Source organism: Tupaia chinensis, unplaced genomic scaffold (assembly GCF_000334495.1).
Source record: "Tupaia chinensis unplaced genomic scaffold, TupChi_1.0 Scaffold000118_1, whole genome shotgun sequence".
In the NCBI taxonomy this organism is placed as follows: domain Eukaryota; kingdom Metazoa; phylum Chordata; class Mammalia; order Scandentia; family Tupaiidae; genus Tupaia; species Tupaia belangeri.
This window is the reverse complement of record NW_006159584.1, coordinates 1,689,723-1,706,489: the sequence shown is the minus strand read 5'-3', so window position 1 is coordinate 1,706,489 and position 16,767 is coordinate 1,689,723. Positions and strand designations below refer to the sequence as shown.

Below are 16,767 nucleotides of genomic sequence, written 5' to 3'. Positions count from 1 at the left end.
TTGGAGAGATTTTTCACTGTAGGGTGCGTGCGCTCGCCAGACAGACAGAGAGAGACATAGAGACAGAAAGCGAGAAATCACCCCCCAGGGGGGATGGTCACGCCGCAATCCCTTCTCCTCCATTCTCCTCTTGGGATCTTGGGCACGCACGCACACGCGCCCGGCGTGAGTTTTAAGCCACCGGGTCCGGGACATGAACCGTGGTCGACCACGTGGTAGTCCAGCGACATAGCCATTACGCTAACTGCTGGTTCCCCACAAGCTTTTGTTTTGATCTTAGTCAAATGGTTTCTTTTTTTTCTGATGATGTATTTTCAATTTTCCTTCCCCTACAGGAAAGAAAGCTAACACACACACACACACACACACACACACACACACACAATTTATGTCAGGCTCTGAATGTAAACCAAAAATTTAAATCAAGACATACCCGACATGTGACTGATGGTGCAAGTAGAAATCAAATTAATTTTTTTGACAAAATGTAAAAAAGCAAAACAAAAGATAAAACCCACAATAACTAATAAACCAAACTAATAAAACAAAATTCAGGGCTGGCCCCACAGCACAGCAGTTAAGTGCTGCATAGAGGAAGTCAGATCCCACATGGCCAGCTGGGTTTGAGTCCCAGCCCCTGCAGCTTAAAGAACGTGCTATGCACACACATGCACAGGATCTCGACTGAAGGTAGAATCAAAGAAAAGATGGTTGTAACATGACCAAGACCGTTTGAGGCAATGTTTGCTTGTATAGAAGGTGGCCCTAGTAATGCATGGGTACATGGACATGTAAACTTGTGGGGATGCCTCCAGTCATGGCCTGCTCATCTGTGACACTAGTTTGGTACTTCTGGGATTGGGTTTTCCCAGTACTAACCAGGCAAGGAAAGATGGAGATGAAAAAATACTCTTAGGGATGAGTCTTCGTAATATAATAAACTCCCCAGAGAACTTCAGACATTTGGAACAAAGACTATACTGCCTGAAATCTTTTTTTAAAAAGAATGATTTAATGTTATTCATCATTATTATTATTTTAATTTCACCAGAGATGAGAGAGAGAGAGAGAGAGAGAGAGAGAGAGGGAGAGAAAGCAAGCAAACCACTAGGTTCAGGACTTGAATCTTGGTCAGCCATGTGGCAGTCCAGAGCACTTAACCATTATGCCAACTGCTAGCCCTCACTGCCTGATATCTTACCTGCATTAAGATTCCCATTCTTGGGACCAGCAGTTGTTGTAGTGGCTACGTCGCTGGACTCCCATGTAGTCCACCACGGTTTGAGTCCTGGACCCGGTGGCTTTAACTCACGCCGAGCGCATGTGCATACATTCCCAAGATCCTAAGAGGAGAATGGAGAAGAAGGGATTGCAGCGTGGCCATTCCCCCTAGGGGGGAGGTGATTTCTCGCTTTCTCTCCCTCTCTCTCTGTCTGTCTGTCTGTCTGTCTTTCTGGCAAGTGCATGTGCCCTGTAGCAAAAACCTCTCCAAAAAAAAAAAAGAAAGAAGGAAAAGTAAAGAAAAGAAAAGAAAAATTCTCATCCTTTTTAAGCTAATCCCCTGATGTTACCTAAAAACCACACCCTCCAAAGGGTGGAGACCAAGAGGGGGTGCTGCTGTTAGGTCTTAAGGCTATAAAACAAGATAAAGGAGAACCTCATTCAAGTTTTTGTTTGTGCTTCTTTGCAGGTATCCATACAATTTGACTAAATGGGTACCAGACTGATGAGAACCATAAAATGCACCAGTTTGCAGGGCTGGTAAACAGCAGGTGTGAAAGGACCCTAGGTCTGGGCTCCACCCTGTGGATCTCCTCTGTGTAAGAATGAGAATGACACAGAAAGACAGAGACAGGAAAACAGGCCATTTCTGGGAAAATGGGATTAGGCTATGAGTTCTCATGGCAAAGTACAGCAGAGTCCCTGCACTCAACACTAGTCTCCACAAATCCTTTTTTCCTACCAATTTAAGTTTATAAAGGAAAAGAGACAAATAGCGATTTTTACCATCTGCTCATCTGGATTCCACAGAAAGAGACTGAGAGTTTAATTGATACGAATTTGTACCCATTTTTGCCAGCCTGTCATGTCCTGGGTTCTTTGGGCTCTGGCTTCCAGAAGAGGAAAGTAGTTTTGTTTGATTCTATTCAAGGTGCTGAAAATTTGTAGGGTTGAAGGAAATTCCTCCTGCTCTAAGGTTCACTCAAAATCTTTGACAGGGGCCGGCAGGTGGTATGGTGGTTAAGGGCACTGGACTCCTACATGGCCGACTGTAGTTTGAGTCCTAGACCTGGCCTCTTGCTTTCTCACTTTCCCCGCCCCTCTCTCTCTCTCTCTCACTCTGTCCCTCTCTAGTCAAATTAAAATAAAAGTAAAGTTCAATAAAATAATCCTTTAAAAAAAATCTCTGACAATAGGCACATTACCGAGAAAATACCTACAGATGTACTTTAATGTTTACATGTATGTATAGGAGTCATAGAACATATGAACTCAGCATGGGGCCAGAGAGTTGTGGTTCAAACGTCCTCTTCATAGGAGGGAGGAAAGTGCAGGTGCAGACAATTTTAGGGCAAGTACGTTTTAGCAGAAAAGAGTAGATGTACTGTTCACACAGTGGGGATTAAATGATTCTCTTTGGGAGCTGGATGAGTATGGGAAATGGATAAAAGCTGATGAAAAATCATCTGTCCAGGAGTTGATATTTCTGAATCTCCCTTCTGTGATAGGAGTTTAGTCATTGAAATAGCAAGGAGGGGGGCAAAGATCATTGCTTTCCTCATTCCTAAGGAAGGTAATGGCATGTCAAGCATCAGTCTTGGGTTTATTTGTTTCTGACCCCAACACATCATGGCAAAAGGGTCTTGTAGTGGAGGAGAGGGATTGGTTTCAACCTTGATTAGAATATAGGCAAGTGTGAATTTATAGCCAAGGAGAAGGGTGGGGCCAGTGAATCATTAACAGGAAACTGAAAATATAAGGAGCTTCTGGCTCAACCAGCCTAAAAGGGCTTTTTTCCTTTTTTTTTTTTTTTTTTTTTTTTTTGAGGTTTTTGCCTTAGGGCGAGTGTACATGCCAGAGAGAGAGAGAAAGAGAAGCAGTGAGAAGGAATATGAGACCTCATCCCGTCCTGCAGGGGCAGCGGGTGGGGGATAGCCACACTGCAATCCCTTCTCCTCCATTCTCCTCCCGGGATCTTAGATTCACATGCAACATACCTGGCTTGACTTTCAAGTCTCTGGGTCCAGGGCTCGAAATACATTCAACCATGTGGGAGTTCAGGGACTTAACTGCTAGCCACTCTGATAGGATTCTTAGTGAAGAAAGGTCACATTGATCAAGCTGCACCTAAGGGCTGGAGGAGTCAGAGGAACCTGGGTCAGATACCCAGAGTGGAAGGTTCTTGCTAAATTCACTTAGCAGGGGGTCTTCACTAAAATTGGATTATAGGAAGTATTATACACCGATGTGCTTAGCGGAAAAATCAGAAGCCTGATTGATGTTTGGCCAAGCCAAGAAATTTGACTAAGTCCCTCTTGTTCAAAGAAAGAAAAACATTCTATTTGTTTCTCTGAAAATGATAAGTCTATTGTCTCTTTGGGTCAATTTTTGTTCATTAAAGACCAGTCGAATCATCTCCTGGAACTTGGTAGCAGAGGAAATCTACTGGGTTTTGTGAGTTGCCAGTCTTTCAATGAGGGAAATTCATTATCTATAAAATTTATCCTATGCTCATCATGGTTATGGTAAAACATTGCTTTTCAATGCTTTCATGGCAATACAAAACATACTACATCTGTAGTATGGCCTAATTAGATATTTAGGGGAAAAAAAAATCCTCTTGGAAAAAGGTTAGAATTCGTCATCGTGTACTCTATAGAAACTTTCCTCTTGAGAGTTATCTCGTATGAAAGTATCACAGATACCTTTCTGATACTTCACATCTCATGGTTAGCAAGATTGAAAATACTATTCATACAATAGAGTATCATAATCACTTTTCTTATCTTAGTCTCTTTGTTTAATGTCAGACTGAAGTGATGTTTATTCAGCATTTTAAGTGTTTCAACCTAAAGTGACAAGATGGAAACCGATGACCTGTCCTTTATAGCAGTCCCAGTAGACTAGAGACACAGCACAGCATTCCAGCTAACCGCTACCGTCCTCAGAAAAGTACTGAGGACACATAAGCTGCATGCAGAGACAGCCCCTCTCTTGGAGGTATTAGCATAGTGTTTTGGTGGGTGGTGACATCTTTTAGCAACTCCTCCTGAGTAGACAGTCCTTTTGAAATATGCTTGACTCCCTATAGCATTGGGAGCATTGAACAAAAATGAACCATTATTTCTTTTGTAACACGTAAGCACATAATACTTTTGAATTTCCTGAGTTAGGAAGTTGAAACCACAATTCAAATGTAAAGATGTTTAACAAACCACCGTGCCAAAGTAGTTCTTTGTATAGGTCAAAGTCTAAATTTTAGATGTTATTAATTATAATATTCTAGGTTAAGCAAAAATTTTTCATTCTTAGGTAGGTTATTAAGAAAATTATATTACATTATTAATACTATTATTTTTGTTAGATTTTTGCTATAGAGCATGTGTGCTCACCAGAGAGAGAGAGAGACAGAAAGTGAGAAATCTCCCCCTAGAGGAGATGGCCATGCCGCAGTCTCTTCTCCTTCACTCTCCTCTCGGAATTTTGGGTGTGCACTCTCCTCGGCCGGCATGAGTTTTAAGCTGCCAAACCCGGTACTCAAACCATGGTCAACTATGTGGGAGTCCAGTGACATAACCATTATGTCATCTGCTGGTCCCAATATTACATTATTAATACTTTAAAAGAGTAGATTCTATGAGTCTTGTGTTCTCATGTCATCATATTCTCATTCTACAATGAATACTCATGCTTAGTTAAGTCATTTTATTTCTTTATTTGTTATTATTTTTTTATTTTAATTTTACTAGAGAGAACCTGAGAGAGAGAGAGAGAGAGAGATAAAGTGAGAAAACAAGCCACCAGGTCCAAGGCTTGAATCGCAGTTGGCCATCTGAGACTCTGTGATAATCACTGTGCCACCCGCCAGCCCCAAGTCATTGTATTTTCTGACATTTTTCTTTGTGTAAAACTTTGAACCTAGGTCTTTTCACTCCTCATTTGTGACCTTTTAAGTTTAAAACATGCAGACCTCTGAAACCAACTAAGCACTTCTAAATACAGTTTTCTGGGAAATTGGTTAGAACCAGCTGAAATAAATTGCATTGTAATCCTTAATGTATCCTGAAATGTGAATGCATGTTTGTATTTGTGTGGAGGGGGAGATCTGATTATGAGGGAAAAAAAGCACCTTAGATTCTCATAATCTCACAGAATCGGTATGGAGGACTTCTGTGACCAAATGTGTGTGGGCTTTCCCCACATATCAAGCAAGCCGTTTTGTAGTGAACACCAACTGGGTGTACTCTGATTCAGTTCAGCTCTGACGCTGTTTACCTGGTGATAACATCGGGTCAGATCCCACAGGTCAAGGGCTCAGTTGCTAAGACTAACCCTCTCCAGGTGTCAGTCACAAGCCCAAGGTTGTTTAACCTGTGCCTCTTCTCTTTTTTTTAATTATTTTATTTTAATTTACATTTACTCACATATATCTTTGCAGTGTACAACATTGTTCTTTCCAGCGTGAATATGGTGCCTATCAGTCAATACAAAGATATTACTATATACGTTATTATCAGGAAATAGCTTTTCATTTTGTTGTCAATTAAAATGCATTTTTCTCTTCCCCTGTTCCCCTCCCTCTACTACCCACTCCCGTATTACCCCTACCCTTACTATCTCTAGTATCTACAGTTGCCCTTCCTGCTACAATACTTCCAAATCTTCAGCTTCTGTCATAGGGTGCAGACATTCGGTATATATTGAGTGGGGACATACAAAGTCTGACTTTCATTCACCTGTGCTTCTGATGGACCAACTATTCATCTGAGCAGCCCCATGGCTGCTCTTTGGGTTCAATTTATTTGAGAGATCAGCTCACAGGACTCAGGGAAAGACATATAGCAATGTATTATAAAGGATATTGCAAAGGATATTTAGAAAAGAAGTGTGGGTAAGGTATGTGAGAAGCGGTATGTAGCTTCCCAGACATCTCTGGGCATACCAACCTCCAGAAACTTCCAAATGTTCATGCGTTTGGGAGCTCACTAAACCCAGTCTGTTTTGTTTTCCATCGACCCCTAGTTGATTAAATCATTGGCGAGAGGTGATCACCTCAACCTTAAGTGCCCTTTCCTACAATGGAAATTGGATTTATAATTGTATTCAATACCTGAAAATATTAGGAATACAGAATGGACTAATGAATGAAAGCGATATTACATAAAAATCACAAATTTCAATGTTTAAACCCTTTGGTGTTAAAATAAATGGTGACAAGTTGTTAAAATAGCAGATTTTCTAACAATGGGACTTTGATTTAGAACTTTTCCTGGGTTATTGATGAATAAACTCTGATCATATATAAACATTATGACAAATAAAAAGTTTCCTGGCCATCATTGTCAAAGGACTCTAAAGAAAACTACTGATCAAAAATGAAACATCTCAAGAAATAATTATACTAAACCTAAAACTTATACTCACGTTCTGTTTTCAGATAACAAGCAAGCCATCTGAAACTTTCAGAAGCATTAAGCCCCAATACTGAGTTATCTAATTCAGCTTAGATTTAAATGATCTAGTATCTGTGTCTTTAATATTTGCAGACCTCCAATGACACCTTTGAAATCCCCCTCATGTTAACTGGGAACGTAGTGCTAAGGAAGAGACTCAACTATGAAGATAAGACCCGCTACTTTGTCATCATCCAAGCTAATGTGAGTATTCAGCTTCTCTTACATTTCTCCCGTGAACTTATGTGGTAAATAGCTACTTGTTCAAAGTGTGTCAGGTGCTCTTCCAGTACTCCGTGTGATTTACTTCCTCAGCAGGACTGTTGCCCTTGGTGGAATGTATACATCATATTTTTCTAGATAGATCAGGGTATGGAAGGGGCTGGCAGGACTGTTTCCACTCACTGTATTCTTCAGTCTCTAAATCAGTCATGTGTGTTACCCATGTGCCAATAATTTATCTGTAACCCATACTAAAGTGTTTCTGAAAGAATGACCACCACACAACTGCAGTGAAATCATCTTGAGAGGATTTTAAGAATGAGATTTCTGGGGACAGCAGGTAACATACTGGTTAAGGCAGTAGACTCCCATATGACTGACCGTGGTTCAAGTCCTGGACAGGTGGCTTGAAACTCATGCCAGGCACATGTGTGTGCATGCTCCAAATCCTGAGAGTAGACTGGATGAGAAGGGGTTTTTGGCATGGCCATCTTCTTTGGAGGACGATTTCTTGCTTTCTGTCTCTGTCTTTCTCTTTCTGTCTCTCTGGAAAGTGCACATGCCCTATAGCAAAAATCTCTTAGAAAAACAAAACAAACAAACAAAAATCAGAGAGAGAGAGAGAGAGACTGACGACTGACTGACTTCTGGGGCCAGCCATGTGGCCTAGTGGTTAAGGGAGCCAGATCCCACATGGATGACCATGCTTCAAATCCCATTCTCAGTGGCTTGAAAACACAGTGAGCATATATGTGTGCGTGCCCTAAATCCCAACAGGATGGAGAGATGGAGGAGAAGGGATTGTGATGCAGCCATGCCCCATAGGGTACTTTCTTCCTTTCCCTCCCTCTCTCTCTCTCTGTCTCTCAGATGAGTGGTACATGCACCCTCTGGCAATTAAAACATAAATGTAAATTTCTGGGTCCTAGTTCAGAGGTTCTGAATAAAAATCTCAGAGGATGAAAGTGGAGTATCTGCATTTTAGTGAGTTCCCCAGTGGATTCTAAAACCAATAGAGGTGTGTTTAACTACTGCCTAAATAGTAATCTTTTTCCTTGTGGCTATCATGGATTGAGTAATGGCTCACTAGCTATTAATTGCTATACCCATAACTGACTAGGTAATGTATCATGAGATATGAAGAGCAGTAACAGAAAACCTAAAAAAACATTGCTTATTCAAAAAAGGGCATATATTATTGTTGTTATTATTATCAGTTCAATAGAGTCACTGGAATTATATGGTCCAGGAGCTCATGTGACAGCTCAGGTGTACCACCAATGACTTGGACTTCCTCCACCCTTACATTTTGCTCCTCCCTGAAATTGTCACTATTGTTCTCCTGCCTTATGGGCCAGTGCTAGTTGAATACCTTAGCTCTCAGCATCACGACTGCATTTCTTTGTTTTCTTTTTTTTTTTTTTTTTTTTTTAGAAATTTTTGCTATAGAGCATGTATGCTTCCCAGAGAGACAGAAAAAAAGTGAGAAATCACCCCTCAGTGGGGATGGCCATGCTGTAATCCCTTCTCCTCCATTCTCCTCTCGGGATCTTGGGCATGCATGCACATGCGCCTGGTGTGAGTTTCAAGCTGCTGGGTCTGGGACTCAAACCATAATCAACTATGTGGGAGTCCAGGGACATAACCATTACACCATCAGCTGGTGTCCCAACTGCATATTAAGTTCAAGTGTGAGCAGGTAAAAAGAGGAATGATACTAGGACTCTCTTTGTTTGTTGATTCTCCCTTGTTTTATTTGAGAAGAGACCCTCTAGAGTCTTTTCTGACCCAACTTCTCCTTACATAACTGGATCATATGAGTCAGAAAAAAAGTTGAGAAAGTATGTACATATCCAAGGGAAATGTAATAGTAATTTCTGGATTACACTACTTACGATTTATATTCTGGGACTGGGACTGGGCACACTGATGACCTGAAAAAAAAAAAAAAAAGGAAACTAGTGTTTGAGTTAAGAGCCGACAGAGCCAGAGCCGGACACAGAAAGCTACTAACATTGGAAAGTCTCATTGTGAATGACAGGGCCAGGTTCTAAAATAGCAGTTAAGAGAATGACTTACCAAGCTGTGAAAAGACATGGAGAAACCTTCAGTACATATCGCTAAGTACAGTAAGCCATTCTGAAAAGGTCAGATACTGTAAACATCAACGATATGTGGCATTTGGGAAGAGGCAAAATGGTGGAGACGGTATGAAGATGAGTAGTGTGGCGAGGGTGGAGATGGTGGAGAGAAGAAGAGAGGGACTAACAGGAGAAGCTCCCAGGGCAGCAAAAACACTCTGTGTGGTACTAGGAGGGTAGATACATGGCATTACCTTAGCCCAAACCATAAAATGTGCAGTACCATGGATGATCCTTGAGATAAATGTGAACTTGGGTGGATGATAATGTTCAATGTGAATTCATGAAATATAAATACGTTGTGTAAGATCTCCATTGTGTACCACTCTGGGGAGGGGTTTTGATGGTGGTAGAAGTTATACAGTAATACTGGAGATGGGGGAGGGAGTACATGAGCAATCTCAGCATTTTCTCAGTTTTGCTGTGCACCCAAAACTGTTCTGAAATAATAAAGTAATAAAGTCCTCACTTAAAAAAAAAGCTAGTTAGACTCTGGTATCAACTGGTGTCTTTAAAGATTCAAACGAGCAAGGACCAGCAGTTAGCGTAATGGCTATGTTGCTAAACTCCCATGTAGCTGACCATGGTTCGAGTGCCGGACCTGGTGGCTTAAACTCATCCCATGTGCATGCGTGCCCAAGATCCCGAGAAGAGAATGGAGGAGAAGGGATTGTGACATGGCCATCCCCCCCCAGGGGGTGATTTCTCTCTTTCTATCTCTGTGTCTCCCATGCACCTTATAGCAAAAACCTCTCCAAAAACAAACAAACAAAAACAAACCAAAAACTTCAAAGAGCAGAAAGACAGCAGGGGCTAGCAAAAGGAAAACATCCTCAGTCAGCAACTTCATGTACAACAAAGTGTCACTAAGTACCATTGTTTTTTTTTTTTCTTTCTTACAGATACTTCATTCAAAAGGAATTTGGTGTGTGCACTTGCCAGAGAGATAGAAACAGGAAGTGAAAAATCACCCCCTCAGGGAGGATGGACATGCTGTAATCCCTTCTCTTAAAATCCCCTCTCAGGATTTTGGGCACATCTGCATACACACCTGGCATGAGTTTTTAAGATGCCAGGTCCAGAACTTGAACCATGGTCAACTATGTGGGAATATAGCAGTGTAATCATTATGCCATCTGCTTGTCCCCAAATTTATAAATTTACATTAAACTTTTTTTTTTGAGAGGTTTTTGTTATAGGGCACGTGCGCTTGCCACAAAGACAGACAAACAGAAAGCGAGAAATGATCTCCCCGGGGGATGACCACACCACAATCCCTTCTCCTCCATTCTTTCAGGATCTTGGGCAGGCACGCACACGTGCCCGACGTGAGTTTAAGTTATCAGGTCTGGAACTTGAACTGTGGTCAACTACATGGGAGTCCAGCAACGTAGCCACTCCACTAACTGCTGTTCCCTACATTAAGCTTTCTTAAAGCTTTTCTTTTCACTTTAATATTTTTTATTAGAGAGGTATTTCCTATAGGGCTGTGTGCTCACCAGAGATACAGAGAGAGAGAGACAGGAAGCTAGAAATCACCCTCCCAGGAGCGATGACCACACCACAATCCCTTCTTCCCCATTCTTCTCTTGGGATATTGGGCATACACACACACACACACACACACATACACACACACACACACACACACACACACACACACACAAGTGCTTGCGCCCAGCATGAGTTTCAAGCTGCTGGGTCTGGGGATCTAACTGTGGTCAACCATGTGGCAGTTCAGTGTTCAGCAATGTAACCATTATGCCATCTGCTGGTTCCTTCACTTTAATTTTTTGTTTTGTTTTGTTTTCTGAGAGAGAAAATTTTGTTATAGGGCACATCTGCTCTCTGGAAAAAACAGAGAGAGACAGAGACACAGAAAGTGAGAAATCACCTCCCCCTGGGGGATAGCCATGCTGCATTCCCTCCTCTTCCATTCTCCTCTGAGATCTTGGGCAAGCACACACACGCGCCTGGGAGTGAAGGTTAAGCCACTGGGTTTAGGACTCAAAGTTGGTGGACTCCAAGAGAGTCCAGCAATGTAACCCCTGTGCCATCTGTTGGTCCCTAATTATAATTTTTTTTAGGTGTCAAGTGGCAGACACTGAAGCAAGTACTAGTATTTTATTGTTTAAAGTGGAATTACTATGAAGAAAAATTTTATGTATACATATGTCAAAATTAAATGTATACATATTATTTCTATATATGTGCCTATCTATAAATGCATATACTTTTCCTCTCAGTAGATACTCCCATATATTGGGTTGTTGGGAAAGTCGTGATACATTTTTTGCATAGAAAAATATGCCATGACTTTCCCAATGACCTGTTTTCTAAAGTGTTTCACTACATTATATCCCCATAAGAAATAAAGAAGAGCTCTCATTTCCACTACATTTTAAGAGTTATTTAATTTTATTTATTACTATTACCATTTTTAAATTTGTATAATTTCTGAAATACCAAAAATCTAGAATAGGGATGCCAGCTCTCTTTCATAATAAGATACAATTCCTAAAGTTATATCAATATTTCTTCCTTAGCACCATCATTTTCCTAAGGCCACAAATATTCAAAGACAGTGTGTAATCATGGCAAATGTAGTGGTTGAGATATGTAAAAATCTCTTTCTATACTTGCAGATTTCAACCTATGTAAATACCTTTCAGAAATAACCCTTGTCCTAACTTCCCCTTGCTTCTGCTTCCTATTGTAGAAAGAATCAGCTCATTTTCAACCATCATTTTTAGATCTGCAGTTTCTTGACATTTTCTGGAGTGTGGAAGTAAAACGGGAGATTGGTGCTTTAAAGGAACAAATGCTTTCCAGTGTGTTCTATAAGCACGATATGTAAGCACACAGAACCGTACATGATGAAATACTGTTCTGTCTCCTAGTATGCGTAATACTTGGGTAACATCTTGAACAACCAAAAAACCCTCAAGGGGGAAAAAAAGAGCCCACCTCTAAGATGGTTTAGACCAAGACAACTTTTTGCTGCTTTTCTTTTTTAAAATAAAGAAATATAATAGAGGGCAAAATGCTGCCCTCTGCGAAGGAGACTCACATAGAAAGGTTGTTGGGAGATCTCCGCAAGTACGCTGGGCACACGTGTGTCCAAGATCCAAGTTCGCTGAGACTCGGGGTGGATCATGGTGTCAGGACTTTGTCAGTGATGCGGCATCTCTGAGCCTCTCTCTCCAGCTCTCTCTCTCTGTGTCTCTCTTGCTCAAGGAAGAAAGAAATGAATAATATATATGACAGAATCAAGTTACCGGGATCAATTTTTAAATTGTAGTCAGTGCTATTCCATCTATCACTGAGAACAGAAGCAAGACGAACACCTCAGTGGTGGGTCTTAGGTAACAAAGAGTCAAAAAATAAATAAAGGCAATTATGTTGCTTTTTTCTTTCTTACTCTACTGCAAATTCCTGATAAGGTAATGAAATACTATTTAATATATGTATCTATGAGTGAGTCTGGTAGGTGCTTCTAGCCATTTCACTAAACTACAAACTACTTGAATATTGAATATTAAAACGCTCAAAGTTTATTTCAAGGTTCCTATGACATTGCCTCAAAAATAAATCAGAACATCAGCATGTCTGTATCCTACTCATTTTAAAACCAGATTTTATATAATTTCATGTTGTTTGTTAGAGGCCTCATCTTTCCTAGTCACACCTCACACAATCATTATTTACTTAATACCCTTCTACATCTCCTTTGGGTACTTGATGATGTGTTTTTGTTACTAGTTTGGTCAAAGAACAGCTGGTAATTAAACTGCTTTACCTAAGAAAGCCTTTTAATTGGGAGGGAAAACTTAAAACCTCAAAGCCTCACTTATCATCTAACAGTGATGTGTTTTATTGCTTCAACATTATCACAGTTAAAATGTTCCTAATTTTATAAAGCTGTGTTTTGTCCAAAGAATGGATTATGACAAGGAGTTCTCTCTGAGCTATTTATAAAAAGTAACTTATTTGAAGTTTTACTGGGCATAGCTTTCTTTGAAAAAAAAATTCTTTCTAGTAATATATTGATTTACATTTTGACCTATATAGTAAAAATATTATTTAAAAACATAAGCAAATTTATTCAAAAACGGTGAATTGTCTTTGACATACCAGACACCATGTTACAGAGTAACTCACAAGAGCTGTGCGTTGTACTGCCAGCATCAGGGGCCAGGGTTCTGGAAGAATTGCATAGATAATAAGGTTTGAGGGACCAAGTCAGTACTACCTCCCGGGAGGCATTAACAGAATCTCAAATAATGCCAAATCACTCACCCTGCTGAAAATTCCTTATGGTTTTCTTGACTCTGTGTTGAAGTTATGTGGAGTCTTTTAAACTCTCACAGGTCAATTTTTATGCTGATCTTCCTATCACCAGCAATATAACTGTCCCCACACATTCTAGATAAAAGTGATTCATTTTTATAGAAGCTAATTAAAACTTTCATGTCACTAAATGCTAGAAAATGTGTAAATGATATGTGAAATAGTAATGCATGTTAAGGAAAGTCAGGCTCAGACTTGCCATAACAAAATACAACCTCAATGGTTTAGCTAACAAAAACTTAGTTTCTTGCAAGTCTAGAGGCTAGAAATCCCTGGTCAAGGTCTAGCATCGTCCATTTTTGTTGCAGGTTCTCTCCCTGGCTTGGAGGTGGCCGCTCATTTTGAGTTCATATTGCCTTTTCTATGAGTTCATGTGAAGAGAGAGAGAGAGAGGAGAGTGAACAAAACAGAAGAGACAGAGAGAGAACTTTCTGGTCTCTCCTTTTTTCTTTTTTTTTTTTCCAGAGAGATTTTTGCTGTAGGGTGCAGTGCTCACCAGAGAGACAGAGACAGAAACTGAGAAATCACTACCCAAGGGGGTTGTCCACACTGCAGTCCCTTCTCCTTCATTCTCTTCTTGGGATTTTGGGCATATCCACATACACGCCTAGCAGGAGTTTCAAGCTACCGGGGGACTTGAATAGCAGTTGACTACTTGGGAGTCCAGCAACATAACCATTACACCACCTGCTGGTCCCCTGGTCTCTGCTTTCTTATAAAAGTATTTGCTGGTCTCCTGGTCTCTTCTTTCCTTATTGACACTGATTCTAATGTATCAATTTGACAGAATTTGCAGTCAGAACCTAGAAGTAGGTAAGGGCCCTGCCCTTATGACAGCATTTAAATTTGCTTACCCTGCTGGGCCCTGTCTCCAAATCTAATCACATTGGGAGGTAAGGCTTCATCATACAAATTTGGAGGGAAGACAATTCAGTCCTAATAGCAGTCAGACTTGGATAATTTTTTTTTTTTACAACAACAAAAATATTTATTATTATAAATTTTTCTCATCACAACACACACATGAATTTTCCATCCAAAATACACTGTGCATTGGCTCAATCAAGCACATCAACATACATGTTCTCAGCAAATGATTTCCCAATTTTTGTGTCCTGCATACCTTGCCTTTTGTTTTGCCATCCTAGGTTCCCCATCCCCACCCTCCGCCATGTCCCATCTTCCTCCTCCATTGTACCTGACATTCATGATCGCCCTCAATGCCTTCCGCCCCCCCCCATTCAATTCTTCTACCAATGAACTCAATTAGTCCAAGTATATCCACTAGCTAGCACAGCTGACATATCCTTACACATGTATCCAAATCTGATCCTAGGCATAAACCCCAGGGAGTAGAATGAACATACCATAAAGTAGACCCCAGTTGTGTCCATACAACTCTCTTCAGTCATCAAATGTGCACTTTTTTTTCTCCTCCTGCTTATTACTTTTTTAGACTTGGATAATTTTTAAAGAGATAGCCTTGCTTTTGAATGTAGTTGGTTTCCTAAGATAGTGAAACATTATCTTATTTTTAAATACTTGCCATTAAAAATATTGTTTTATCTTTTACGAAGAAAGAAGAAAAGAAATGAAGAGAGAGTAGGGGAGAAAGGCAGGAAGGAAATGATCTTGGTGGTTCTTAGCATCTATTAAATTCTCACATAGCAATGAATGAAATGCAGAAGTAAAGAAAGCATCTAAAATTGTAATGCAGATAATTATGTTTTATTTATACTACTCACAATTTAGATTATTATTTCTTTTATCCAGAATGGTCTTGAGGAATAGCATATTACTAGAAAGAGCAAAAAAGTTTTAATAATTTTTTTTTCAGTGGGAGAATTTGTTTTGTCTTAACTGATAGGACATTTATTCTAGATGTTTTTTTGTTTGTTTGTTTGTTTTGTTTTGGTTTTTTTTGAGAGATTTTTGCTATTGGGTGCATGCCCTCACCAGAGAGACAGAGAGTAACAGAGAGACAGAAAGCAAGAAATCACTCCCCCTGGGAGATGGCCATGCCACAATCCCTTCTCTTCCATTTTCCTTTCAGGATTTTGGGCACATACACACATGCATCCAGTGTGAGTTTTTTAAGTCCAGGACTTGAACCATGATCCACTACGTGGAAGTCCAGCAATTTAACCATTACACCATCTGCTGGTACCTCTTCTAGATGAATTTTTAATATCAAATTTGGTTCTAACCCAGGAGAAGGGCATTATAGACTAGCAGTACCTTTGTAGGTTCACAAATTATGCATGTGTTTGGGATAAATAATTATCTCTTCCTTTTCATTATATGTCAGCAACAAAGTAAAACCATTTCAAGATTCTATCTGGAAATGAATGATGAAACTACCACCACTAGGGTCGGCAAGTGGCATGGGGGCCAGTAGGTACCTGAGTGGTTAGGGTATCAGACTCCTGTATGGCCAACTGTGGTTTGAGTCTCAGACCTGACAGCTTGCTTTCTCACATCCCCTCTCTCTCTCTCTGGTTAAATTTAAAAAATGATGATAATAAAAAATAAAATAATTCTTTAAAACAACAACAACAACAACAAAAATGACTACCACCACCACCCTCACCAGTGTATGTTCTGGATGGAGATAATGTAGGTTGGTTTTTCTTTCTTGTGTCTTCATGTCAAAGAGACTTTAGATTTACAAAAAAAAAAAAAAAAAAAAAAGGTAATGAAGTTAGACCTCATGCCTCAAATATGGTCTGTGCATAGTGATTTCCAAAGAAATGTGAAGGGGAAAAACAAAGAATAACATCTAAGTGGAGAAGCCTGAGAATGCGACCTCAGTCAGGGGTTAGGTTAGCCTGGTGGCAAGCCATATTAATAACAAGTAGAGCAGAAACAGTGGTGCATTCTGCTGAGATGGTGTGCTCTGAAGGCTGGGACCGACTGCATGCAAGGCCTGGATTTAATTCCCAATCCAATTTATAGGCAGGGCACAGACATCTATAATTCTAGCAGCCCAGAGAAGCTGATGCAGGAGAACTACAGCCTTGAGACTGGCCCAGGCAACAGAGCTAGACCCTGTGTAAAATTAGGGGCTGGGCAGGCGGGGTTACACCTGCAGTCCTAGATGGGAAGCTGAAGCAGAGGGATTGTGAAACTGCAAGACTCTGTCTTAAAACAAGAAATATAGGGACCAGCAAATGACATAATGGTTACGTCACTGGACTTCCATGTAGTTGACCGTCATGCAATTCCTGGACATAGTGGCTTAAAACTGACGGCCAGAGTGTGTGCGTGCGTGCCCAAAATCCTGAGAGGAGAATGGAGGAGAAGGGATTGCGATGTGGTCATCTTTCCAGGAGGGTGATTTCTTGCTTTCTGTCTCACTGGCAAGAGCATGCACCCTATAG

At 40.4% G+C, this 16,767-nt stretch overlaps 1 protein-coding gene across 11 annotated transcripts in view; it reads left to right on the top strand.

Moving 5' to 3' along the window:
• The window catches only part of PCDH15 (protocadherin related 15), a 781,066-nt gene that overhangs the window by 317,360 nt on the left and 446,939 nt on the right, over nucleotides 1-16,767 (top strand). For 10 of the 11 annotated variants that reach the window (XM_027770259.1, XM_006144390.1, XM_006144387.1 and 7 more), the window contains one exon: nucleotides 6,768-6,878. The exons of the other annotated variant lie outside the window; for it this stretch is intronic. In XM_027770259.1, coding sequence (XP_027626060.1) covers nucleotides 6,768-6,878 — 111 coding nt within the window. The remainder of the gene's footprint in view (nucleotides 1-6,767; nucleotides 6,879-16,767) is intronic. 11 annotated transcript variants of the gene reach the window in all.